At 38.4% G+C, this 25905-nt stretch overlaps 2 protein-coding genes across 4 annotated transcripts; both read right to left on the bottom strand.

Annotated features, from left to right (window-relative positions):
- Positions 1-141: 141 nt before the first annotated feature.
- On the bottom strand, positions 142-9520 carry LOC110171117 (6-phosphofructo-2-kinase/fructose-2,6-bisphosphatase 4-like). 3 transcript variants are annotated; one of them, XM_055160430.1, is made up of 13 exons: positions 6380-7074; positions 5588-5704; positions 5407-5503; positions 5278-5341; positions 5009-5140; positions 4803-4924; positions 4447-4654; positions 4231-4377; positions 3635-3739; positions 3130-3259; positions 2409-2471; positions 2254-2318; positions 142-723 (listed from the first exon to the last, which is right to left on the bottom strand). In XM_055160430.1, the coding sequence occupies exons 1-13, from the start codon at positions 6570-6572 to the stop codon at positions 664-666; spliced, it is 1503 nt and encodes a 500-aa protein (XP_055016405.1). In that variant the 5' UTR covers positions 6573-7074; the 3' UTR covers positions 142-663. The 3 variants fall into 3 exon arrangements, with proteins under 3 accessions (XP_055016405.1, XP_055016407.1, XP_055016404.1); XM_055160432.1 differs by lacking the exons at positions 142-723; positions 6380-7074 and adding exons at positions 732-1604; positions 9361-9520; XM_055160429.1 differs by lacking the exon at positions 142-723 and adding an exon at positions 732-1604 and having other exon boundaries at positions 6380-6851.
- Positions 9521-15620: 6100 nt separating this feature from the next.
- On the bottom strand, positions 15621-25760 carry mapkapk3 (MAPK activated protein kinase 3). The gene is made up of 10 exons (XM_020936878.2): positions 25139-25760; positions 20963-21102; positions 18985-19049; positions 18809-18888; positions 18612-18738; positions 18054-18129; positions 17852-17976; positions 17531-17616; positions 17364-17444; positions 15621-16094 (listed from the first exon to the last, which is right to left on the bottom strand). Exons 1-10 carry the CDS (start codon positions 25427-25429, stop codon positions 15939-15941), a joined length of 1227 nt encoding a protein of 408 aa, XP_020792537.2. The 5' UTR covers positions 25430-25760; the 3' UTR covers positions 15621-15938.
- Positions 25761-25905: the final 145 nt, after the last annotated feature.

Genomic DNA, 25905 nt, shown 5'->3' with positions numbered 1-25905 from the left:
TATACTAGTATATGTTTACAGTTAGCAAAATTTGTGGTGTGGTTGTGTAAATATAACACAATGAGGTCATCATTTTAAATATTTTAAACATGAAGAACGTCCGTATTTATCATACTATTAATGTATGTAATGGGAAGTGAATTGTATAAAAATAACATCTTTATTGTGCAGTGCAGATACAGTGTACATGGGTTTACCATTAATCATTTAAATTCATTCACAAACAATGACAATGGAATTTAGTCTAATAAAATACACATGTAAAACTAAGTCACTGTTAAAAATGCAGTGATAATGATTGGTTGAATCACAATACACTGTTTTAAAAGCAGGTCAGACCTCGAAATTGCAGTCACAGTTAATTAACATGTGGCAGTAAAGTGACACGTATAATTTTAAACTCCAGAGAGTAGCTTAAAGCCTTGTGTCTACAAAGACAAGTTATGGATATTTTAATCTTTGCTGAGCACCACAACAAGTAGTATATAAATATCAACACTGAGGATCTAACACTGCTACTGTGCAGGGCTCTCCTAAAACAACCTACAACTTCAATATAGAAGATGCAAAGGTGGAGGAGGCACATCAGTAGACTTGACCACAATGGGGAGGCAGTGCAGAGAAAATGACAAATGTCCAGTGCAGAGAAGCAGACTGGTGGCATCAGAAGTGAGGAGGGACGGTCTGCAGTGCGTCCTCCGTTGTACGGTGGATGTTCACATTCTACAAAGAAAGCCACATGTTTATTTTATGCTCTTCATGTGCGTAACTATAGAGGTATAGAAAAATCCTAGAAATATAGTGGCATTTACATGAACCACCAAATTTGCTTTTGTGGGTTAGACAAGTACACAGTTGTATTATGGCAGATGTCAGAGATGGTGGGTGTTCATAAATGAAGTGCACTGTTCCACCTCATGAATGAGGGTACTTTACTGCTTCATAGTGCTCATACATGCAGGAGGCATACAGAAGACACCAATATCTCAGCCCGTCAACAATAACCATAATAAAGTGATACTGTTTATAACTAGACAAAAACGTGGACGAGGAATCACGATTATATCACTGGTTGACTGTTATTTATTTAGACCAACACAAACATGTATTTTGACTAGTGATAGTATTAAGAGCTTCATATACAGACTTGCACTTGACGAGATGTGCTCAAAATGACATGTTGTGCAAGGTCGAAAAATGAACATTACGGAAATAAAAATGAACAAACAGGCGTTACATGTGAGTTTAGATTATGAGAACCTCAGTGGGAGCATATACAAATTTTAGCAAGAAAAAGACATTTCATTTTCATCAACTTCATTATCTATATTATCTTTGAGGTTTCAGGGATAAAACTACACTTGACACAAAAACTGTGTCACTACTTGATTAAAAAAATCAACTGGATTCCAGTCAGCTACAGTCATCATCACAGCTTTAGTAAGAAAATCAGTGTTCACAGTCGTCGCTCAGTCTGGCAGGTGCATTGTGCGTCTGATTGCTTTAGTGAGTGTTTTGGGGGAAGTGGGGGGTGAGGTACGGCCTCATTGATGAGCTGGTACTGTTAGCAAAGCCTCCTCTGACAGCCGCCATACTTCTACGTTCTGTTTGACATAATAAAGACACATCACACAATTACACACAGCACAGGATGAGCCAGTCTCTGGAGAAGAAAACGTTTAAACATGGACATTTTTTATAACATTTTGTTTTTCAGAACATCACTTGTGTCACCAATTATGAAGACCACAGGACTTTACTATGAAGCTGGTTGAAGTGGTGCTGGATAAGCTTCTCTTATACAAACAGGCTAACCCAGACATGAGGATAAATTGTAGTACAAAGCTGACTCACAATTTGGTCAGTCAATCCCAGAGGCGGGGTCAGTGCAACTTGACCAATTAGAACAATGGAGAGGGGAGGAGCTGTGTCTTTTACACAAGAACACACTACACTCTCTCTTTGCACACTGGCCACTTGTTCAGCTCATGGCATCAGCTCTGATTGGTCAAAGTCTTCTTATCTTATTTGGGAACTTAACCTGGTCTGGAGCAGGTTATAAGTTCAGGGCATGTTGCCAAAGAGATCTACCCCAATAGAAAGAAATCCAGCTTCAAAATAACCCTCGCTAACCCTTTAATCCATATTCAGATACGTAGTACAGGCCTTAGGTTAAACACTGTTACTAAATAAAACAAAGCATGTTCTATTGGGTTTATTTAACCAAAATGTATGTGCAGTTCTTTGACCTACCTCTGGTTTCTCTCTATATGTGTCAACAGCGTCCACATTTAAGCAGATAGATTCAACTTTACAACCTAAAAAGGTATTTACAAGGTCATTATGTGTAAAGGTAGTAAGAAAGGTAGAGCACCACTCAAAATAATAGTGCTGAATAACATTCCTACCGTAGGCCACTGGAGTCAGCTTGAGCACAGTATGCAATGAGCACTTGAGGTATGGCAGTTCTTCTGTAGAAACAATCATTAATAGCTTTAGAAACACTAACAATACATGTACAAAATTCAAATAAAATAAAAATGGAGTAAGCTTTATGACCAGTAAACACACATCAGGCACACATAAAAATGAGTATGCATGTTGTGAGTAGCCTGATTCATCAGCCGGTTTTACTTTGTTTCACTTCGTACAAACTGTCTGACCTCGCAGAATTAATTCGCTCGACAGTAGGAGGGTACTTTTTATCATTTAACCAATCGCTGCTATTTGGTAGTCACATATGTAATGCGCCGCTAAAGGGGCTAACTGGTATATTAAGCTTTTCCCAAATCTCGTAGGAAGAAGGGCAATAAAGTCTTTACCCTTGATGAAATTCATCAAACATTCTCTTTATTCTGGCTTTAAATCCTCGATCACAGGAATCTTTGATAACACAGAATATATGGCTCTTCGCTGACTAGCTGGTGCCCGAACTTGCACTTCTGGGGTTTTTGCGAACCATCTATTGTATTTTGATTCCTGACCTAGTCGCTGGAGAGAAATGAAATTGAGCGGAGGCACTAGGTGGCGCCAGCCTGGCTAGTGTAAGAGAGGGAGTACAGAAGTATGACATATAAGCATTCCAAGTTATTTTATAGGGGTAACAATCTGAGAATCAATATAGGGCACCTGCAGTTTTGTCCAGGAAATAGGCCAAAAGGCAGCGCATCACAGCCTGGTGACAGATAACCAGAACGTTCTCCTGCCTCTCCAGCTCCATAATAACTGGCTCCAACCGCTGCACTAGGTCTTCATAAGACTAAATACAAACAAAACACCAATACGTTTACTAAAACACAAATGAAAGGAAACCAACAAAAGTCCAAAACCAAAATACCACTGCATGAACACCACTGCTCTGTGTGAGTGCGTGAGTGAGTGCGTGAGTGAGTGACTTATCATCCATGTGTGTGTAAAATGTATTAAGCCTTGGAACAGTCCAGAGGGAAATCTGCCAATAAACCCCAGTATTGAGTTCAAAATCTCAAAAGCCTGATGCTCATAGCAGAATGTAAGTGTCCAGTGTCCATCCTGAGACATTTTTGGTGATTATTTTCTCAAAGCATATCATACACACAGAAACCCGAGCAGTACAACAGTGGTGTTTGTGAGAACGAATAATCTCAGTACTCACCTCTCCCTTTGGGTAGCGATAGCGGTACTTGTCCTGGTCTCTCAGAGCAAACTCCAGAGGGTAGTTCTCTTGGATTTCTTCATACATTAATTCTTCACATACACCCTAAAATCACATCACACTTGTGTTGAACATGCATAGTTTTTACATTTTATTTTATGTTCAAACCAGACAGTTGCTTTAACATAATTAAATCTGAATAAAAGACTGTATATATAAATGGACATAGCTAACTGCCAGGTTCCAAATAGGAAATGTTCATGGAGGCACTTCAGGCTCCATTAACTTGTTTGTTTCCAGTTGACTGAGAAATTGTCGCCCCTTTCTCTGTAAATGCTGCAGAAAGCCTCATCATTTTTTTCACTGTTTTGTCCGTTAATAAATTCTTATTCCTAATATGGAACTCTGCTCCAAATTCACTCCTATAACCACTAGAATCGTGATCTTAATTTCACTGAAGCCGAACGCTATTGGTGACGTCACACTCGCTTAATCCACTGCTTTGTACAGTCCATGGTGTAAATATAGGTAAAAGATACATAGCATAATAATTTATCTCATCATAAAAGTGGTAGAAAAGATGGCTGCCCACTCACTGCATCAATTTCATTTAGGACTTTCCACTGTTCATACGGTACATTCAGCGCCTCTGCAGTCTGGATGGTTCTCTTCATTTGACTGGTCCACACCTTCAGGTCGCTGATGCCCTGGGTCTGGATGAAGTGGCTTAACTTCTTCGCAAACTTCAAGAAACAAGCACAATCAATCTCAGGCAATAAAATACTTATAGTGGTTTGTTGACTGGTGCATACCTCTTTGCCTCTGGGAGTGAGGCCTGAATCTCCTCCAATGCGCCCCTTAACGTTGAGCTCACTCTCACCATGGCGACACAGGTAAATGGAGCGAGGTGTGATGTGTATGTTCATGAGGTAGTACACGATACGGCTCTGGATGTGGTCCAAGACGCGGTTCACCAGATAACGCTGACCAACGTCAAAGATTTTAATGTAGGAGAGGTCCCTGGGAGGCCATCACATAGTTAATCACCAGGGGTTATTTAAATCTCTATGCATCTGGGTAGGTATTTGTTAGGAATTTATTTAATCCCATTGTTATATTCTTATGTTAGGATTAAAAAAATATATATACGGTATTTGTTTATCCTCACCTGTCCAATACTTCATCCAGTGTTTCATATGAGTTTTCATAGCATTTAATTCTCTTCATAAAATCTTCCACTGCATCATCTGAGTTACAGTTGGTGTAATCTGGACTACCAAGTTTGACTTGCTAAATCAAGAATTAGAAACACAAAATAATTAGAAAGACACATAAAATTAACGCACTACATATCCACAGTACATAGACACTCACGACAATGTTCTCTTGTATGACGTCTGGATCTTCACATACAGACTCCACAAAGAACACTTTAAACCCATTCTGCTCAGCAAACTGGAGAATGGTATCCCTTCTTTCCCTAGTGGTATTTGTTGCATCAAAAACCTGGTAAATTAAAAAAAAATCAAAGTAAAAAAATAAATAAAAAATAATATATATATATATATATATATATATATATATACATATATAAGCAATTGTGCAGTTTTTATTTGTCATTTGAGCACATAAACCATACTTACAGCGACTTGTCCTCCACTTGTAAGATACTGCCTAACATCATTCAAAGCAGCTGATGCACATTGTCTACAGTGAAAAAAATATATAATTAAAATAAGGGGAAAGACACTGGGCTGAATCTGCAGTCTTACCTTCGTATCCTTAAACCCTCCTCATTGTCTGGACGAAAAAACTCAAAGGATTTATAGATCTTTACAAAATCTCTCCTGTATTGCCCGACATTGAATTCTGTGCACATAAATATACATATAACAAACAAACACACAATAATAGAACAGTCCATACACAGTAATGTCTATTGTAAAGACATACCTCTCGTGGGCACTCCAATCCAGTTGAGATAGCGAGTCAGCTTCTTGGAGATGTAGGTCTTCCCTCTGGCAGGGAGACCCACAGTTACAATCAGAGTGGGGCAGTTGGTCATGCATACTGAAATGAAAGAAAAGTAAATGGCCATTGGTTATTCATTTGGTTACATGGGCTGCCATCGAACAAACTGTTCAAGGTGTTTATGTATTATGTTCAAAAGAGATGAGTCTGTCACACTTGCAAAACCTATAGGCCTATTATTTCTACTTCAGTCATAACAGCAAACTATCCATAACAGTGGTGGCTGAAACTAAAAGTCACTTAAAGTTTAAATAAACTTGTTCTATTCGGATCAGTAGAAATTATGGCTTTAATGCATTATCAAAGAGTGCAATTTACAGCGCCATTATTATTAGTCTAAAAAGTGTTCAAATAGAGGATCTTAATGATGAAGTTATGTCGCTGGGCATGATGAGGGGGTACCAATGCCCTCTGCTGCTCTGATGATACAGCTGCTTTGATGGAGAGCAGTGAACATCATGTGAAATCTTACGCAACAGTGTGAACCAGATGGCTGCAGAACGACGCATTTAGAAACCGCGAACTCAAATGTTTTCTTTGGCGGAATAAAATGCACTGGTTTCTCTAGCTGCTGTAGCTTAAAGCACGCAAAAATTCCAAACAAAACCGGAAGAAAAGGGTCGGTTGACATAAACTCCAGAAAAGCGACGCCAATCTATAGCGAACAATGTTGTGCTAATCCTGCTATTAGAGAGGCCACGTCGCCATACGCACCCCTTCTTTGAGAAATGTGATTTTCGGGAAGGCCATTTTTACAGGGCATCCAAATTTTCTTCAGTGGGTTTTGGGTAAGTTCCCGCGGGTTTGACGGTGCTTTGTCATCCATTGCTTCTTGCGATGTCAGACAGTCAGCGGGAGCACGGGCCCTTTTCCCGTGATGCTGCTCTGAAGGTGACCGGTGTTTCATCCACGGAGCGGGGATCACGGATGGATGGTGACAGACGGAGGGGGGAACACGAGTGCGCCAGGACGCTTCGTTTGCTTCTCGAGTCACGTGATCCAGTCTGGCCACCCTGTCGCAAAAGAAGATCCGCCGTACTGACGAGAGTAAAGACGCAATTTCAGTGTATGCGCCATCCACGCGTACATCCACTCTGATAGATGTCGTAGGTCAGCTTTATGTATTAAATCCGTGTGATACAAATGGGCTCTGATCGCAAGACAATGAAGAGTAGATAGATAGTATTTGTTTGACATTTTCTGTACACTTGGGGGCAGCATTTCCATCCAGATCGCCTCTGCACTGCGCCTGGCCTACGTTTTCTCTGGATGGCTTCTGAACATGAACCAACACTCATAAACAGCACAAGAAGTGTGTAAAACAAACATGTAACATCACATCGTCTGCTCGGATAGGCCGGTTAGAGCATCTGGCCAACTTGAAGTCTTGAACCAACTTTATTGATCATTACTGAGCACAGTAGCATAATAAACACAAAGAAGATAAATGAAAAGTGTCAAATAAGGTAGGCTACAACAAACATAGATTTCGGTACAAAGTGTAAAGTAAAACATAAGTAATTATACCATATAGGCCTATGGCTATATTTATATAATAAACAGATAAGGAATGGTAGTGCTAAAATGAAAATAACTGCTTGTTGCTTGCATTCTTTCTTTTCTTTTTTTTTTTAAGTATTGAATTTACAACTGAACTTAGATTGCCAGTGCCTAAACCTCTGTAAATGCTACATAGCCTACAGGTTGTCTCAGTAAAGGGACAGGCCATTCAGATTTCTCTCACTGAGCTGCAGAGGCTCCACTAGCCCTGACTGATGCTGTAGGTAGTGAGAATTGAGTTCAGAGAGAGTCTTTTAGGTTTTAAGCATTGAAACTGGCAACTCAAATGATTGTGTTCTGACTGAATAATCGTAAAAAGAACAAAACACCAAATTATTACAAATAGGACATTAAAATTTTTTTGCAATTAACAATAAATCAGCACTGGATTTATTATAATTAAAACTTTTATTTGATTTGAACATGTCCACTTTGTGTCTGAGGACATTGGTCAAGTTTATGAAATTTTAAATCAAAATCTTACATACAGTTCCTTAAAAATGATAGGCCTACTTTAACTAAAACTTATACTGTGTAACTTCTCTGATGGAAGGTCTGACTCCTTCTTGCCTCTATGGTTATTGCTTTGCCTGTAATGCTTCATATGGCATAAACCGTATTAATCTCCATGGAAACTGGACAAGTCAGATCTGCGGAGAGCAGGCTACGGTCAAAGTAAGCATGTTTATATGGTATTGGGATAGATGTACATTTAGAAAGATAAAACATCTGTGACTGAATTGATCAAGAATATAAGATTAATTCCAGGAAAAGAAATAGCTCGGTATTTTTACAGAAGCAGGTGATGGACCCTCCAGCAGAAGAGTGCACCGTATATCTTCAGTAGCTGACGCTGTACTTTTCCCCCACTTTTGCCCATAAGATGGCAGTATAAGGCAACTTGCTATATTTCTACAAGGAAATAAAATCTGTGACATTGTCTATGCCTATTTGTACCCTTCGATAATGTTGTTACAATTAAACCAGTCAGGAAACGCGGGTCAGCTGAAAGCATCAATGGAACTTGATTGATTTGAGCCGAATAATTATGACTCACTATGGAGTCTACATGGAGCAACAGGCCATGTGACCCACATAAGACAAGATACTCCATTCTAATTAAGTAGGCTCTGTCTCAAAGTCCCTTACTGCATGTGGCACATTATTTATAACAGACTCACTAAGTCCACAAATACTTGGCACTCCCACAGCCTACATGACTATACATGAGTATAGGCCTATAATATAATAGTCTATAAGATTGATAATGAATTATCTGTGTGATTTATTCATCTTAATTAAAATTATTTATTGCTAGGTAATGTTTTTTTTGTTTGTTTGTTTGTTTTTTTTTATTTGATTGATTTGTTTGACTTGTTTTATTGTTTTAGTAAGAATACATTTGGCATTCATTTCTTTCTTTGGAAACTAAAATGTCTAAGGCCTATATAAAAAGTGGATTTGGATTTTAATTCAAAAGCATCATATGGAATTTAAGTCTATAACTCTAAACGCTATACAGTAGACGCTTCTTCTGTATGGGGCATGAGGAGAAATTTTGTAGTGTCCAACATGAATAGGAAGTCCAGGACTCCTCCTCCTCAGCTGCTGTCAGCCTGAGTGCAGCTAGCCTTTAGCATCCACTAGTCTGCCTGACTTCTGAGCTAGTTAAAGTCATATACCTTACAACATGCTAATAACACTGAAATACAGTAGGTTCACAAGCACAAGGGACCACGCGAGTAATGGGGACACGTGCACGTCCGAATGCCACATGACAAACATGAGGATGCGCTACAGCATTTATGACACCAGACCAAATCAGCGGTCTGCGGTGACATTAGAAGAACATGCATGCACGCCTTAAGACATTTCCTCAAAAGCACTTCCCAAATTTTGATGAGATGACAGGCATACGCGTTTCTATGATTTAATACAGCTGCCTCTATTGCGTCCTGAGGTGGGTACAGTGAAAAGCTGCGCTGATAAGGAGAAGTAGGGGAAAGGTCTCATGGCACCTAATCACGTCGTGTTGTTTACGTCCTCGAGAATCTCTAGCCACGTAAATCTACCGTTGTGTAGCGATGCACACATCACGGTGGTCTGTTTAAATGTGCCATCATGTGTGCTCCTACCTGCTGGGCTCTGGATGTGTGCGCTCTTGGCCCGGCTGGTGCAGCCTCTCATCATGGGCGCTTGTCTGATGGAGCGCGCGGCTGGTGCTGGAGTGCGGGCTACGTGCGTCCCGTGCTGATGCTCTTACGCACACCCAATGCCCGTGGATGGAACTAACTGCCCTTTTCCCCAAGCCCACCTCCACCTGCCTACCCCCGAACCCTCCCACTGCCCTCCCACTGTCTGCAGCTGGAGGTCCCCTCTCTCTGCCCTGCCCCAGTCACTGAGCTCCCATGACAAGACTGAGGGCTAAATTTAGGTCTTTTACGTGCATATAGGCACTGTATAGCCTGACACCCTGCAAACTCATAGCAAGACTGCTTAAGTTAATTTACTTATTGTTTTGTTCAACAGACTTTAAGCAAAGTCCTAAAAAAACGGCCACTACATGGATATATGGTACAGACCAAAACAATACTATAAGCAGGCATTACAGAACTTGCAAAACATGTTTTGGTCTGGATGGCTATCCTGTTGTATCAGAATCTTGTTGCATCATCGGTTACTGTTAATGCTTGCACAAGTTTGCATCACCTGGGATCAGGGCCATCCCAGTTGCATATTGGCCATACCAATAGTTTAATAGTCACCAAGACAGTGAGTTTTTCCTCTTATCTGCTTTAGTTTTCAGTAGGTTTCTATAGCATCATCAGACATTGAAGCATTACTTTATTTTACATAGCTATTGAAAAATAATCATCTTCATCCATTCATCTTTGAAATGGAAATTGTCAAGCCAGTGGCACATAAAAAGTCCATCTGCCAACAGCAGCTTTACTCCTTTATTTACTCCAAATATCTAGGCTGGATTTGAAATGTGATTTCCCTCGGTTCATAACACATTACCTGTTGAGAGTAATCTAACTTCAAAGGCAAAGCCTAGTGTTGGCTTCACGAAGGGGCCAGCATTTTATTTTTATTCTAGAGGTTCAAAAGCAATTGTCTTAATTTGTGGTGGATTTAGCCAAGCGTTTTAGGGAAAATTAGCCGGAAGTAACAGGACAAGTGTCATACAAACAGATGATCTTGAGTAAAATACTGCTCTGAAAAATCCCAGTGCAACTCTGTTGTCTCTCCCACCTGAGCCTGCAGCCACACAGGCCCCCAGCTACATGTGCTGCTCACTCTCACCAGAACACACCAGTCAGACTGGTATCACCCTGCTCCAGGCACTGCTTTATTTTGTCCACATTTGTGTTTATAACTATAAGAAAAGATACAGTTATTACAGTTACTTATTTATTTGGTCATTCATTTTGTTTCTGTATTTACATTGTGGATTATTAGTGTAGGTAACAATACAAAACTAGAAAACAAAATGTACTGAAATACTAACTGTTATGAAGTGGAACACATCTGGTCTCCGCCGTCTTATATGTTATTGTAGAGTCGCATGCTGTGTTCATAGAGCATTTTAAAGTGTCTTTAGACAAAATGGGTGCTGGAGAGAGCAGTGTCATCGGTAAAGACACTAAAGAGAGAAGTAAATGTAAACTATTCCAAAACTGTTAACTAATAATGACCATTTTGTGTACTGATGATTTCTGTTTACCTACCAGATGCAGCTGGTGTATTGCAGTTGCAGCATGTCAAATTTACCTGTACGGTGGAGTTAGCGGAGGTCAGTGAGAAGACTGGTGGTCCTGTGGCTGGACACACACTGGAGGACACACAGCCTTCAGTAGAGAGTGTAGTGATGCCTGGAGGTATTGAAGAGAGGTGACTGTTACTGTTCTGTACTGAGATAATGGCAGAAGTCTGTTTATCAAATACAGTATATATCAACTCTACTATATTTTGATATCAGAATTCACAAATGCGGCCTCTATCCAATAATTTGTGTTACTGACAAAGTCCAATATCATGCTCTACAAATCCACACCACATGTATAGTTTTTAAATACTTTCATATATGACCACGGTTACCTCTGAAGTTTGCAGAGAAGCACATCTGTCTGTCTCTGCATGACTAGTTAGAGTGACAGGTGAGTGCTGCCCTGGATAGACAAAGAAAAATTTACATTTTTAGTTCATCTTAGATTCATATAGACTATGAGAGAACAGACAAAGACTCAACCAGAACTAAACCATAACAAAATAAGTACTATGTCTTGACCTGTATCAAACCAAGAGTTAACAAGATAAAGCTGTTATCTATACTAAACCCAGACTAAACCAGGTCTAAACAAAGGCTAGTTCTGAACCAGGAATGAGAAATAGTGAAATCTGGACTACATCTGCAAATCTGCAACTGAATATGCAGTGTATGTTACCTGAGAAGAGGAAAGCCAGAGTTAGGACCACGTACAGCATCATGTCTCACCTGTGTGTTATGCAGGAGGCAGTGGTGCATCCTTTTATAGCCAGTAGGACAAAGGATGCAGTTCAGAGTGTGACAAATGCTATGTTTAGATGTATAAAAAACAAACAAACCCAAAGCCCAAACTGACTAGATTATTAACCCCTCACAATTCCAGCCTACTTTCCCTAAAATGTCAAACTAACTGAATCTGTTGGAGCACTTTGGAGCACAGACAAATGGCTAGATTCTTTGTGAAGCTGAGGTTTTGTAGTTTGTACCTCTGCCTTCTGATCTCATTTTAAGTGGGAACAAGCTCTAGACAAAAGAAAGTCAGATTTCAAATTGTGCCAGAATTATGTGAGGTAAATATAAGAATAGGTCTTGGTGTCTCTGGTATGTTTTTTATTTTTTTATTTGTGGGTTTGGAGTACAAACTAATCCAGATTCTTCTCTGAATGGTTGATTTGACTGAAAATAAGTGGGTTACAGATTTCCAATAATGTTTTACATGCCCATGAGATTGATAGTTCCTTTTTACCAGAAGCTGGACAAACAGAAATTTATTAAGATAAGGTACAAGGGCCCGTGTCAGCCCCCTCAGAACAAAATATAACTTTTCTGTTGGGGGCTTCACCATCAGCTTGTCTCCATGAAGCGATGTTGTTAATTGTCTCATTTGGCATTTAAACTAGCTATCTAATCTACTGTCTAATCTATCTTGTATAAACAAACAAACAAACAAACAAACAAATAAAATATATGCATACATCCTGGTTCCTTGTCTCACTCAGTTTGTTTGTTTTTAGTAAGATTTCACTTCCAAATAGAATTGTTCTTTGTGGCTGGTTGTGTCAAGAACGGAAATAGTGAAAAAATTTGACAAACTTGAAAACACAATTCTTCATTTGCGTTTTCAATAACAGTTGATGATTTTGTGCATGTGTTGCCTTCTCAACACTTGACCTTTAACCTTTTAAATGAAATTGTGTCCATTTCAAACCCAACAATGTTTGCTACTTACTAAAAAGGAGTTGTCAGACAGGAAACATGACACAAATGCCAAATGGTTAAGATGTTAGTAATGTCAAATATTCAGTCTAACGTGACTTACTTTTAAAGAATCCTTAACTACAATCACGATCACTTGATCGACTATTCTGCATTTGTACTCTTCAGTTAAGGACATTTTATTCTTGACCCACTACTTCAGCAGCTTAACTTTGAAGACCATGTGATCTGAAGTGGGCCAAAGGTACTGGCTTTATAATCTAACCATAATAATGTTGACCTTTCAAGCGTCAGATGCCAGCTTCCAAAAATGATTCCACTGTCTATATTTATAGCCAGCTCTTGAGCCTAAGCAACAATACAATGTAAGTCACTACAGTGAAGTGCTAAACACACTGTTAAAAAGTACCAATTACATACTTATGCAGACTTCAGATGGAATATGGAAATGCACGTGTGACTCTAAACCAAAGCCTATTGTTTCCTGGGTTAAACATGCAAACAAGAGCTTTCATAACATCCCCTATCGTGCTGAAATGTCTAAACATATGCAAGAAAAGACTTGCCAAGACTATAATAAAATGATCATTACACTGTTGGATTTCTAATTGAAATGAGTTATTATTCTTTATCTATAATGAGATTTACTACTTCTGGCTTTCCATTACTGATTTTAATACCCTCTATGCCACCAAAGCCATTCAATATGCTTATTTCTTAGTTATATTACATCTTGCCTGAATTTGTTTCTAAACATAAAATAATTTAAGAACCATATTTCAGTATTTCTTGATCTATATTATAATGTCCTCATCACAGACATGGAGTTGTGTTTTGTTTCAATCACATGTTTAACACACAAACCCTGCATCTTTAGGTTGAGTTCTTCTCTCAAACAGAAAACACTCTTCCCTCCTTGTGATGTCATGTGGTAATACAGGTTCTCCACTCTGTGAATCACTGGGATCATTTCAGACCTGTAATTGCAATTGTAATTCAAACATTTATGAATGAAACTTAACACAACTCCAGGTATGTTTTTGAGGAAGTAACAGCATTATAACATGGCTTAAAGCTTACAAGCAGTGTTGGGAAGGTTACTTTTAGAATGTAATTCCCTACAGATTACATATTACACACCCCAAAATGTAATTTGTAACGTAATCCATTAAATTACTTAAAGTGAGTAACGTAATCTGATTACTTTGGATTACTTGATATTGTCATGTTTTTTTAAACGACATGAATGTACCAACCACATCCTCAAAATTCTTGTTTGTTGTCTTCAAATTGTCTGAGCCCAAGTCTCCATGAATAAGCAACTGTTTGCTGTAGAGAAACAAAGACCACGAGATCTTAATATAAGAGGTTTTGTCTGTTAAAAGACAGTAACAAGATCAGTCTTTCCTTCACCAGATTAAAAAATATTATTGATAGAGAAATTATATGAGATCACCTTAAATTATGTCAACCTACTGTTAGGTGTCATGTTGTTTAGACCTGGTTTAGTCCTGGTTTAGTCCTGATTTTTAGACCTGGTCTAGACCAGGTCTTTAGTTCTGGTTTAGTCGTGGTTTAGTCCTAGTTTAAACCTGGTTCAGTCCTGCTTTTAGTCCTGGTGTTAGTCCTGGTTTAGTCCTGGTGTTAGTTCTGGTTTAGAGGCGCACAGGAGGAAGCGCGGTTTACGCGAGAAAACACGTTCCACACGCGGCGCACGAGACGGCGGTGTCCGCGCTGTAACTACGGAAGGAGACGTGGTCCGCGCGTTCTCAGGTTGATGACGATGATGAAGGTGTTTGTGTGTGTTTGTGTTTGTGTGTGTTGGTGTTTGTGTGTGTTTGTGTGTGTGTGTGTCCTCATGTGGCAGGTCACTTTAGGACAGTAGTGCAGATATTATGAGTCTATGCAGGTTGTTTTCACCAGGGCCAGTAGCTCCTGTTTCACATTTAAGTTGTAGGCGATTTTATATTTGTTTTTTTATATATATCTCACATCGGGAGAAGAATTTCCAAGACACAAATGCGTTTTTACCAATGCACTGCTGCTTCCACTGTGTGACTGACACCGCCAACTTTAACATGACGTTTCCATCGCTATTATTGCCACGTTCTGTTTGGGTTTCCGGAGTGGAATTACCGAAATAAAAAAATAAATAAATGGGATGTAGCACAAAATGTGAAAACAGGAAAATACCGCCTTGTAATCCACTTATTTCAGCAAAGTAACTGTAATCCAATTACCACTCATTGAAACAGTAACTGTAACGGAATACAGTTACTCATAATTTGTACTCTGATTACGTAACGGCGGTACATGTAATCCGTTACTCCCCAACACTGCTTACCAGAGTAAATTTTATATAATATAGGATCTTTAAAGTAACTAATAACATTCAAAATTGTGGAATATTCATATTTTATGTTAATAACCAGTAAGCATTTTATTTATAAAAGCTGAGTAAATGCAGTTGTGTCACTACACAAGAACAGTTCAAGTTCTCATTGGTCACATTTTTCTATAGCGCTTTTCCACCTTCAAGGCACTCAAAGCACTTTACAACAAGGAACCACTCACACATTCACACCAGTGTACACAGACACTGTGGGCAAGGTGGGTTAAGTGTCTTGCCCAAGGACACAACGACAACATTCATCTGTGGGAGCTGGAATCACACCAGCCAACCTGTGGGTCAGTGGATCTGACCGCTCAACCTGTGATGTTTATGTCAAGAGTGGGATCTGAACTACCAACCTTCAGATCAGTGGGCGAATGCTCTACCAACTGAGCTACTGCCGCCCCATGTACCATTAAAGCCCATAGCAGTTAGTGTTGGAGATAAGTGTTAAACCATCTTGCCTGCTACTCTGAACTGAAATAGAAGGAAGTAACAAGCAAAAGATTGCACATAAATTAACTTGACGCAAGTTTAATGATAAAGGCAATCAACAGAAAATATTAAGACAATACAATCAGTTTTTCAAAGTCCACATTTTTGCCTGTGTCAAATTTACACAATATATGGATACAAAATAACTTCACACAGCCTTTGTACTCGACACAGTATCACAACACCCAAACAACACGCATACAACGTACAAACAGCAAGAAATTAAAATACATAAAATATACATAAAAATATTGTAAATTCATATTATTCAATTAAAGCCTACACTACACACATGTCCATTGAATCCTCTGCAGCAGGGCTTTAGGTTCACACAATTTTGTCTATTGACTCTGACAAACAGTGGAGCCGCCCTTTCCACCTGCAGCTGCTTTTTTACGCCTCTTGTTTAACAGTGGGTTGCTTGATGTATCCAAATCCTTAATTTTCACCTGGTCATAGTCCACACGCATTGTCGCCAAAGCACTGGTCATTTCCTCCTGTAGGGTAGAAGCATATCGTTTTGTTATTTCTCATACATTAAAATCAATCACAAACATAAAAGAATTGGATTTTTTATATAACAGCTACAGTATTTGCAACAAAAGTCATGTACAATAGCTATATATTTCCTCATTTGAACAAAGTCAAACTTTTGCAAGCAGGATGTGAAATGTATGACTTTCTCAACTTTTCATTGCTAAACGGAGAAAAGCTAGCCTAAACTATTGTGTCAACCTCTTGAAATCATATCAAATGTAACAAGTGAAGGAATGTCCTTTCCTATTCACTTTTTCAGTAGCGAGTCAATATAGGAGGTGTTTGCTGATGGAGACTTTTGGTAACCGCTCTAAGGAATTCACACAGCAGTGACTTGTGATGACATCTTTACAGTGTTGTGTAAACCCAATCTGTGTTGGAAGCACAGGCACTGTGGGTTCATGTCTGGGTTCTGTTTTTGAACTTGGCTCCCCCTAGTGGCTGGTAAGAATACTACACCAAGTAAAGTAGAGCTTTAATAGTATAATGCTTCAGTTCTTTTTCAGATGTGCAAGGTAAGGTATAAGTATTCTTTATTGTTACACATAGACAAAAAGTAATTCTTGGGCAGACACAAGCATAAAGGAAAGAAAATAAATACACTAACATGGCACGGGCACATGGTAGTTAAACGGTAATTAAAAGAACCACCTATTACTTTTGGTGGATTCTTCCCTTCCCCTTAGACACTCACACAAAAATATAAAATGTAGACTCAGAAGATGCACATTAGACCACAGCAGAGAGTCAGTTTCAGTTTTAAATCGGACTTGGAATACTTTTTTGATTCTCATAGGAAATTATCCACTTGTTGCAGTTCCAAAAAACTGAGCTGATGTGCTAATAGTCCTTGATTAGTGGTTCTCAAACTGTGGTACCTAGATCTGGTGGCCAAATATTTCCTTTTCCTTTAGGTGATACTGTGTGAGATGTGTAAAATCCATAGTGCAGGGTAGTTTGAGAAGGAGCCAAAGGGAGCTATCTCAAAGATCTGAAGCCATAAACTGTCATGAGACAGCTGCCTCTGATGAACTTGGAAGCTGCTAGAACAGTTTGAAAAACCTAACTATAGTGGAGGAGAGTGCCATCATTTGGATGTTTGCTTGAACTCCATTTGATTGGAGATTGGATTTACTTCCAAACTAGAACGAATTAAAGTAAATGTATCTGAGAGTAAGAAAAAACTGTAATGCCAACAGATGTCCAGCAGGTGTCAGACATGCACTAACCTTAACGTCTTCCCACAACTCCTTCTCTTCAGTCAGGACTCTGGTGGTGTGGAGTGGAGTGGATGGGACCACCATGGACTGCTGCATGTAATATGTACACATACATACATAATGTTAAGAAATGTTGGTACAGAAATACACAGAGGAAGAGGAGGTCTAACGCTCACATTGATCCAAGGATGGTTCATGAACTGCGTGATGGTCATTCTCTCATTGGGGTCGGTTTTCAGAAGCTGGTTGATCAAGTCTTTTGCTGCTTGGAAAACACAGAAAAGTGGTAGTAATACACTTAATTAATGTATGTGTACTTTATAGTATTATATTATAGTATATTATTATAGTATTTTCATATTTGTACTTTTAGCAGTCAAACTAAATTAGTACATATACTGTTGCTGTAACATTGTTATCCCAACTCCTTTGGAAAATCTTATTATCAAACCATGTTAACTGTAATTTGTATGTTTTGATGTAATGTGTCCTCTCACCCTCTTGGGACACCTCGGCCCACTCTGGGTTTGGAAACTCATACTGGCCCATCCTGATGCGTCTCTTCATCCCAGGAGAAATCGCTTGGCCTGTGTTGGAGTAAAATGGTGGGAAGCCACAGAGACTGGAAAATAAATGGATTTGAAATTAACAACACAAACAAGAACAAATGCAAAATGCATTAGCACAGAGTTTACTCACAGGATGTACATAATGACGCCCAATGACCACATGTCACAGGATTTGTCATACTTCTCTGGACCTAAAACCTCTGGAGCTTATCAGTCAAAATAGAGACACAGTTATTAACAAAGCCCACACCTCTTAGATTTACAAATTAATGACAGGTTTTCATGTTTTCTAATACTTTGTTTGGAGAGATGTTACATGTGGTAAATATTGACCGTGGTATGACACCAGACAAGAGGCCATTTGTGGAGAAAAAAATGTATGATTGAAAATGGAGGAATTCCTCAAACTGCATTACACAAAATATCCTACAAAATGCAAAGTCAATTTACAAGCAATGAACAGAATTTTGAAACAGTTTAAATAATCATTTGTTTAAAGCCTTGTTTACAGTATGGTTGCTACATATTTTATCTGTTGAAACTAGGAAGAAAAATTATAAACCTCTCAAAAATGGTCAAATTAGAAATAACTCAGTAGGATTTTAGCCAATTAATAAATATAATGATAATTACATTTTAGTGACATGGTTGGTCTACCTGTCATGTGCACTTTAACTACTCCACTTACCGACATAGTACGGCGTATAACATGGCGTCTGTAGGGGATTGTGTAGTGTTGTTTCTTTAGCAAACCCAAAGTCGGTTAGTTTTAGAACTCCATCCTTTTCCTTACGTGTGTATAAGAGATTTTCTGGCTGTAGAACAAATAGGATATAATAATAATTGATCCATAAACTATCAAAGCTAAATCCATCTTATATTTACTTTGATGTCCCTATGAGCAATGTTAATGCCGTGTAAATAGTTGATTGCTGTGCCAATGTCCCTCATGATTTCAGATGCCTCTGGGAAACAAGGAAACATGGTCACTGTCTTAAATCAAAATTCCAAAATACAGGAAACATTTTAGAGCTGAATTGAATGTATTTACATGTCCTCACCTTTCTCTGTGAAGGCCTGGTCTCCTCTGGCCTGGATTCTAGTGAACAGCTCTCCCCCTTCCATACTGCAACACACACATTGACACAACATTACTGTGTTTGTTTGGTGAATTTGTGAATTATTGTCTAAAGGTTTGGATGACAATGATCTAAAAGCAGGGGTTCTTAACCTTTTCAATCTTGGAGCCCGACTTTTTCTGAACAAGGTAACCTGGGGCCCTATCTCAGAGTAAATGCATTACATTGAACTGATTGTGCGGTTCCCAAGGAGGTGGTCCCAGTCCTACTTTGTGCCCCGGCCCTATGGTTAAGAATCACTGATCTAAAGAATGTGGAAGCAGAGCTATTTGGGAGAAATCTACATTCTACACACATACAGATAAGCACAGAGACCTCTGTAAGTAAGAAATTGTTATTATCTTCTTATTAGATCTTACTATAGACCCTTTAAAAAAATGTAAACCAAAACATTCTAAATATCGGAATGGAGGCGGCTGGAGGCAAAAGTGAAGTGGGAACATAATGTGATTTCAATGGGAAAACTGGAATTGACCAAATTATGAAAAAGGGAAGAGGGAGATTTGGCAAATGAAAGCCACTGAAATACATGTGAGTGATATCAGAGCCTGTTTTAAAAACACTTACAGCAGTGTTTTAGTTTGTTAAATTTTTTGTGAAGCTCAAATACTATTTTGAGTTTTTTCCATCATTCTTAACAGACAAGCAAAGTAACTAATATTTGTACCTTGTAAATTCAAAACTGTTGTTTATTTTTTGTTATAATGTTGTAAAACATCAGCATTTAGATCTGTTCATGACATGACGTGACATTCTGTTCAATTCTCAAACAGACGTTTGGAGCCCCCTGGCGGTTGTTTAAAAGAATGTAGTCTTTACATTAAAAATGTTTGGAAGAATAAAAACAGTGACAGTTACTACACTTGGAACTCACTGATCTGTTTACATACGAAAATGGACTGTAAACGAGCTTTTGACACAAGAGCTGGCTAATAAATGAGCTGTTATGAGCTTCAAGAAGCAGCAATAAGAACATGGATAAAAGTCAAATGAGGTTAATTTGTCTTCTAATAATTTATTTTATTAGATTGTTTTTTTCAGACCAAGGTTGTTTTCATACTGCTAGTGAGCAATTTGAACTGTCAGGTATGAAAACAAACTAAACCTTGGTCTGAAAAAATAATCAAATAAAAAAGCAGCATGCATAAGACTAAATTCTCTTGTTATTTACATTTGTCATCATTAATATTGGCACAAGTACAAGTTTTGGGAACCTCTGACCTACTTTAATGTAACATTGTCGACTCATATTTTCCAACAGAGTGTGTTTCAGTTTTAAAGAGTGCCTCCCACTCGTTACTTTCACAACTGTTTTCAAACATCCTCTCTCAGGCAGTCCTTCTGGTGGTTAATGCATTTAAGTCTCTAGTCAGGAAGTGGCCTAGTGATTACACATTACATTAAATAGAGCCACCCTATGTCACAATAATGTTGACTCAATTCAAATATTTCATGAATAAAAACAGTTTGTGACATTATGGTTCAATATAATATTATCACTGTGAAATAATGACTATATAAGGCTGGATACTATGAACACACTGCATTTTAGTTATGAATGACTAATTCGTACTTTATGGTATCAACTTTTTTCAAAAGCGCTTTATGTATGTATGTATTTAGGGTGTTAATGGCACTGCACTGCTACCAATGTCCTTTCATAGTTACACATATACAGTAGATTTGTGAAGGCTGTTATTGTGTTTTTAGTTTGTGGTTTGTTTTTTTTTTTAGTTTTTTTTTTTTTTTTTTTTAGAAAAGCTATAATATAAAGAAGCAGTTGTTACACAACTAAAACAAAATATCATCTACAGTGTATGCTAAAAGCTGCTAAAAATAGGGTCACTTCATTCACTGTCCCTTTTTTCAGCCCGCTGTGTTCCTCTGACTATGAGCTTACCACTCCATGATGATGAGCAGGCACTTCTTCCCATGGTGCATGTTTTCGTACAGACCCAGGATGCGCACAATGTATGGACCTCCTGACACTCGGCAGTGAAGCTCCACCTCACGCCTGGCTTTGGGGCTATCATATAAAATCTGAGGAGAGACAGGGAAAACAGACATAAGAATTACAATACAGATGCAAATGTATTTACACTTAAATACATCTCTGCTCACATAATGTATATGACACTGACCAACCAACTCTAATGACTCCAATTACTTAGTTATTCCCATATTAAGTTGTTTCTCATCCGACATCGCAAAGTTCCTGAATATTACAGCGTGGATCATTTTTATTGTGTTTTTGAAAAAGAAAAAAAAAGTTACATTAAAAACTGACATCGATCAATATTAGGAAAAATATTTTTTGCCATACTGCCCAGCTCTATACAGGGACATCTAGGAAAGAGCAGGTCACATGAGCCGCAGCAGGTGGCAGGTCCTGACATAGGGTTCCTCATCCGTCACACTGTATTTTGGGACATGACAGCTATGATGAAGTGATCTGCAGAGTTCAAGGCCTGACTGACTCACTCCCTATGACAGAGTCTATCTGGAGGCGACAATATCAGCAGCACAAAGAAGTAAAACATTTCTCAGAAGAGAGATTTCTCTTCTTTTTATATAGCATCAGTACTACAACATTTTGAATTAGTCTGATTAAGAGCCTGTTAGCGAGAAAATCATCACGAGAACGCAGCACAGGTTCAACTTTGACTTTTACAGTTTTATGACCCTTATTGAAGCAAACAGTGTAAGCTACAATAAAATATTTATCTATATTCCATTAATAAGTATGGACCTGCTAGATTAACCAAACTAAATTTTCTTGACCTGATCTGACCATAAAACAATGGTTCCAAATTACACAGCCAAGCAAAACATTCATTACATAGAATAAATAAATTATCTCACCAGTGACTTTTTTATATCCAAATTATCTTATTAACCAGTGCTCATTGATACAGTCAAGACAATGTAAACAGCAAGTTGTTCTCTTTGGTGGTCATTAAAAAAAGCTAATTTAAGCACAAACACAGAATTTGTGCTTGAATTAATGTTATTCAAAAGAGTGGCATATGTATGTATTGAATATATCGTTTGTGTCTGTGATGCATTTGTGGATTTAAACTTTTTTATATATATATTAAATTAGTCTCAGAAGGTTTAGTGCTCACAAGGAACAGGAAAAAGTATAATCCTCAGATTACACCTTCAACACTTCACTGGCTATATTTCCTGGCTGCACTCATGTGCCTGTATATGTCACTGCTATTATTATTATTATGCCTCATGGTTGCACTGTCTTGTCTTGTGATCTTGTTAAAATAATGTACAGTGGCAGTATAGGTTTTATTGGGATTTATGGTGGTACCAAAACAAAATTACAGTTTATTTTGTTTGTTTAATTATGTTCCCATTAGATAGGTCTACTAATATTTTATAGTACTACAATAAAATAGCATTTCAGGATACAGGTTTTTTTTTTTTTTATCAAGTCAGTCTTACCACTTACAGCAGAAGAAGTAATTTTGCTGCCTATTATATTAACATTTAAAACAACTGAACTACAACCAAACACGTTATGTTATTATGCAACCATACATATACACAAAATAGATCAAAATGATTCCACACATGAAGATTTCCCTTATATATTGACAGTGCAATGATCAGATTATGTCATACAACTTTGAATAGGGACTAAGACTACAACAATGCAACCACATGAGCAATAAAGGTTAATGAGCAACACTCACTACAGTCTTTAACCTTATGAACCATTCACGTTAGGCCCAAAGAATTCAATATAATTTGGGTTTTGTTTAAAGGTCACACAAACATGAGTTGCTCTGTGTTTCCACAATTAAATGAGGCCAGTAAATGTGATGAATTCTGTTGGCTGTGCTGAGTCTGAATGAGTTCTAATCTATATTATCCCATAAATGAGTGCTCATTGACCAGACACATAAGAGTCATGTAGGACTGTGGATGTGAGATTAGCACTGTTGTAGTTGGAGAAGCCCTTCCTGTGTTAAGCTTGGGCATTAGATATGAAGCTTTGTCCATCGCTACACTCAACAGCACATAACATTTAATACACTGGAGACTCAGAAATCTTTATTCTCTAAAAGTAAACATTACGTATAAAGATGTAATGCTCAGTCAAATGTATAATAACTACATACACAACATATTCATATTAAATAGCACTTTTAATACAGTCTAAATTGCATCACAATCAGACAGAGTGGTCCGGTAACTCCTATTTGAAATGATTCTTTGTAACACACTGGCACTGCAAGTGAATGGTCATACCTTTTTGTTGATCATATTATGGTTGGCTGCCATAATACTGGTAGCAGCAAGACACATGAATATTTTATACTGATATTTACATTTGTAATTACCTAACAAACAGAAAACTCAAAATGTTACTCCCCATCTCATCTGTCACTTCACTTGTGTGATTGTTTACAAATATCAATAATTAAGTCATGAACTGCCAGTCTGAACTTCATCTTCAGTTATTAGTTAATTATGTATGTATTTTCTATAGAGGGAGAGAAGCAGCAATGTTTCCATCTCCTAAACACAGATAGCTTTTTGAAATATAACACTTTTTAACTCTCACTGATCATTAATACTGTTTTGGAGCATACAAAGAGTGAATGAAGTGTGTCTCTCAGGAGTAACACAAATCCCAGTTAAAGAAGCCTGGTGAGAGTAAGTGAATTACATTCAAGCATGGCTCCCTTCCAGCTTTTCTGCAAAGTGAATTAAAGCCATACGCCTCGCTTACATTAGCCGCTTAGAGAAACACTTAATTCAACTGTGTCAGACCACTGTGCTCAGTCTGGTCCACATCAAAGTCTTGGTGCCATTATCTATGTCTATTGATCCCAAAATCCAAGAATAAAAGTACACCTCAAGTGATTTTTTTGTAGTTTTCAATTTGCTTGATTTTCTTTCTGCTAGAAGCTCTCAACAGGTAAAGTTATCCCAGTTCAAATGTTTATAAGTAGCTGTGTGACCTTAAAAGACCAGTTTACAGACTCTGAATATGAATATTAGATTACAGTTGGTCTAATATTTTATGACTGAAAATCCATACAGAATGAAGAGATATCAAACCAGTGGGCTGTATGGCTAGTATTGGGGAAAAAAGACTTTGTAAAATGTGAAAGGCGAACATTCGGTTTTCACACCAGCTTTCCGCTTCCAGTGTTCATTTTAAGGTGGGAGGAGTGGCTGAGATAATGTTACTTGAGTCATTTTTCAACTTTTGTGAAGTTTCCTCTGTCTTTAGTTTCAGTCTACATCTCTGGTGCAGTTGGTCCATTTGTAAGCCTGCTGCTGTCCGCTCTGGCAGATAGATTATTGTAAACCACTAAATCTAAGTCAGGCAGACCAGTGGTGTCAGATGAGCTTGGTGCAGACTCGATGCTAAGTGCCTAAGAGTCCAGTGAAGTTCAGTAAAAGTGACAGCATATGGAACAATGGTGACACACTTCTGATTCAAGCTTGGGCCATGCTCCTGGCCTCATGTACAACACATGTAGAGCGCATGAGCTCAGTGGGGGGCGTGAACAGTCTGTGTACAAAAGCTATAGCAACATACTGACATCATGCAGACTTCAGTGAGCAATCAAACTAATACTGTTCCAGAATTGATTGTGCCTGTGAAAGCTACACAGCTCTTTTTCGGATTAAAGATAGTCTCCGTGAATTTGAAAGTTTTCAGTTTGCATTAAAGGAAATAAAACAGTCACACAATGGCATATATTTATGTGGTGGTTATTTGACACAATTGTTATTTTTTGCTATTTATTAATAAGAACTACTCTTACTGTGTAATTTGTGAAATAGGATATTAGTAGTAATGTTGAAGTTTGTCTAAATTTAGGAAAGGCTAATATCATGATCTTGTTTCCAGTGCGCTAAATCTAATAAAAGAAAACAAATAACATAGGCTGTAATGTGTACTACCACTCAGACACTGCCTGACTCCAAATAAGTAAAGATCAGAAACAAAAGACTTGAACGCAACAGGATAGCCCTCAAGACGCAAGAATTCTTGAGTCTTTTCGTTGTTAAAGAAAGTAAAATGATTTGTGAAGTGCCTTACTTTCAGTGCGCACTTCTGTCCTGTTTTCTTGTTGTAACACTCCAGGACCTTCCCGTTGATGCCCAGGCCCAGGACATGAGTGGACAAAGTGTAATCGTCCGTGACCGCGTTGCGCTTTATTTCCACTTTGGGATGAGCGGGCATCGGGAAGTGCGCGCCCTCCGCGTTCGCCGCGTCTCTTCTGTTCTGTTCTGCTGGCTGCTCTTTAGAGCTGTCTTCTTTACAGTCCGCTTGAGTCTCGGCTTTTGCTTCTTGTGAAGGCTTCTGTTTTTCATTTCCATTCTGCAACATATTTCCACCGGTTCTGACGAAACCAGCCGTAAGATACTCGCGGGAAGAAAGTGCTAATAAATTCAACAGCAGCGATGGCTCCGTTGGCACAGATAAAAATACTGACGGGAATCAGCTGTCCCGGCTCCGCAGTTCAGGACCAAGCGTTCAAATAACCAGTGACTACTTCATTACCTGTTTTTGTCTGTTCCTTAACTCTTTACACAGTGAAAGACAGCCACATCCCTCACAAATATGTCTAAACCCATTTAAACTCTGAAAGACTTTGGTGTTTCTAAGTTAGTTCCGCTGTTTGATAGACCTGTCTCTGCTTCACATGGCCAAAGTCTGCCTCTGCTGAAGCGCCACCCTCTGAAACTTCTTAACTGGACATAGGTGACCGCCTTAAAGGAGCCGAGCGATTTCTGTGAAATACATCTAAATCCTTGGTAATGTTAGGCTAATTAAACTACATAATGTGAATATATGAACCAATA

This window comes from Boleophthalmus pectinirostris, unplaced genomic scaffold (genome assembly GCF_026225935.1).
Source record: "Boleophthalmus pectinirostris isolate CB_2022bp ecotype Guang Dong unplaced genomic scaffold, ASM2622593v1 HiC_scaffold_3, whole genome shotgun sequence".
NCBI lineage: Eukaryota > Metazoa > Chordata > Actinopteri > Gobiiformes > Gobiidae > Boleophthalmus > Boleophthalmus pectinirostris.
This window is presented reverse-complemented; position numbering and strand designations above follow the sequence as displayed.

Coding starts and splice junctions, on each gene's coding strand:
- LOC110171117 (XM_055160430.1), bottom strand. CDS start 6,572: ATGAAACACCGGTCACCTTCAGAGCAGCATCACGGGAAAAGGGCCCGT. Junction 4,655..4,802: donor CTGGATGAAGTATTGGACAG/GTGAGGATAAAC, acceptor ATGGCCTCCCAG/GGACCTCTCCTACATTAAAA. Junction 4,378..4,446: donor TCACTCCCAGAGGCAAAGAG/GTATGCACCAGT, acceptor TGTTTCTTGAAG/TTTGCGAAGAAGTTAAGCCA.
- mapkapk3 (XM_020936878.2), bottom strand. CDS start 25,429: ATGTTGCAGAATGGAAATGAAAAACAGAAGCCTTCACAAGAAGCAAAA. Junction 19,050..20,962: donor CTGCTCATCATCATGGAGTG/GTAAGCTCATAG, acceptor TGTGTGTTGCAG/TATGGAAGGGGGAGAGCTGT. Junction 17,977..18,053: donor GGCGTCATTATGTACATCCT/GTGAGTAAACTC, acceptor TTTATTTTCCAG/TCTCTGTGGCTTCCCACCAT.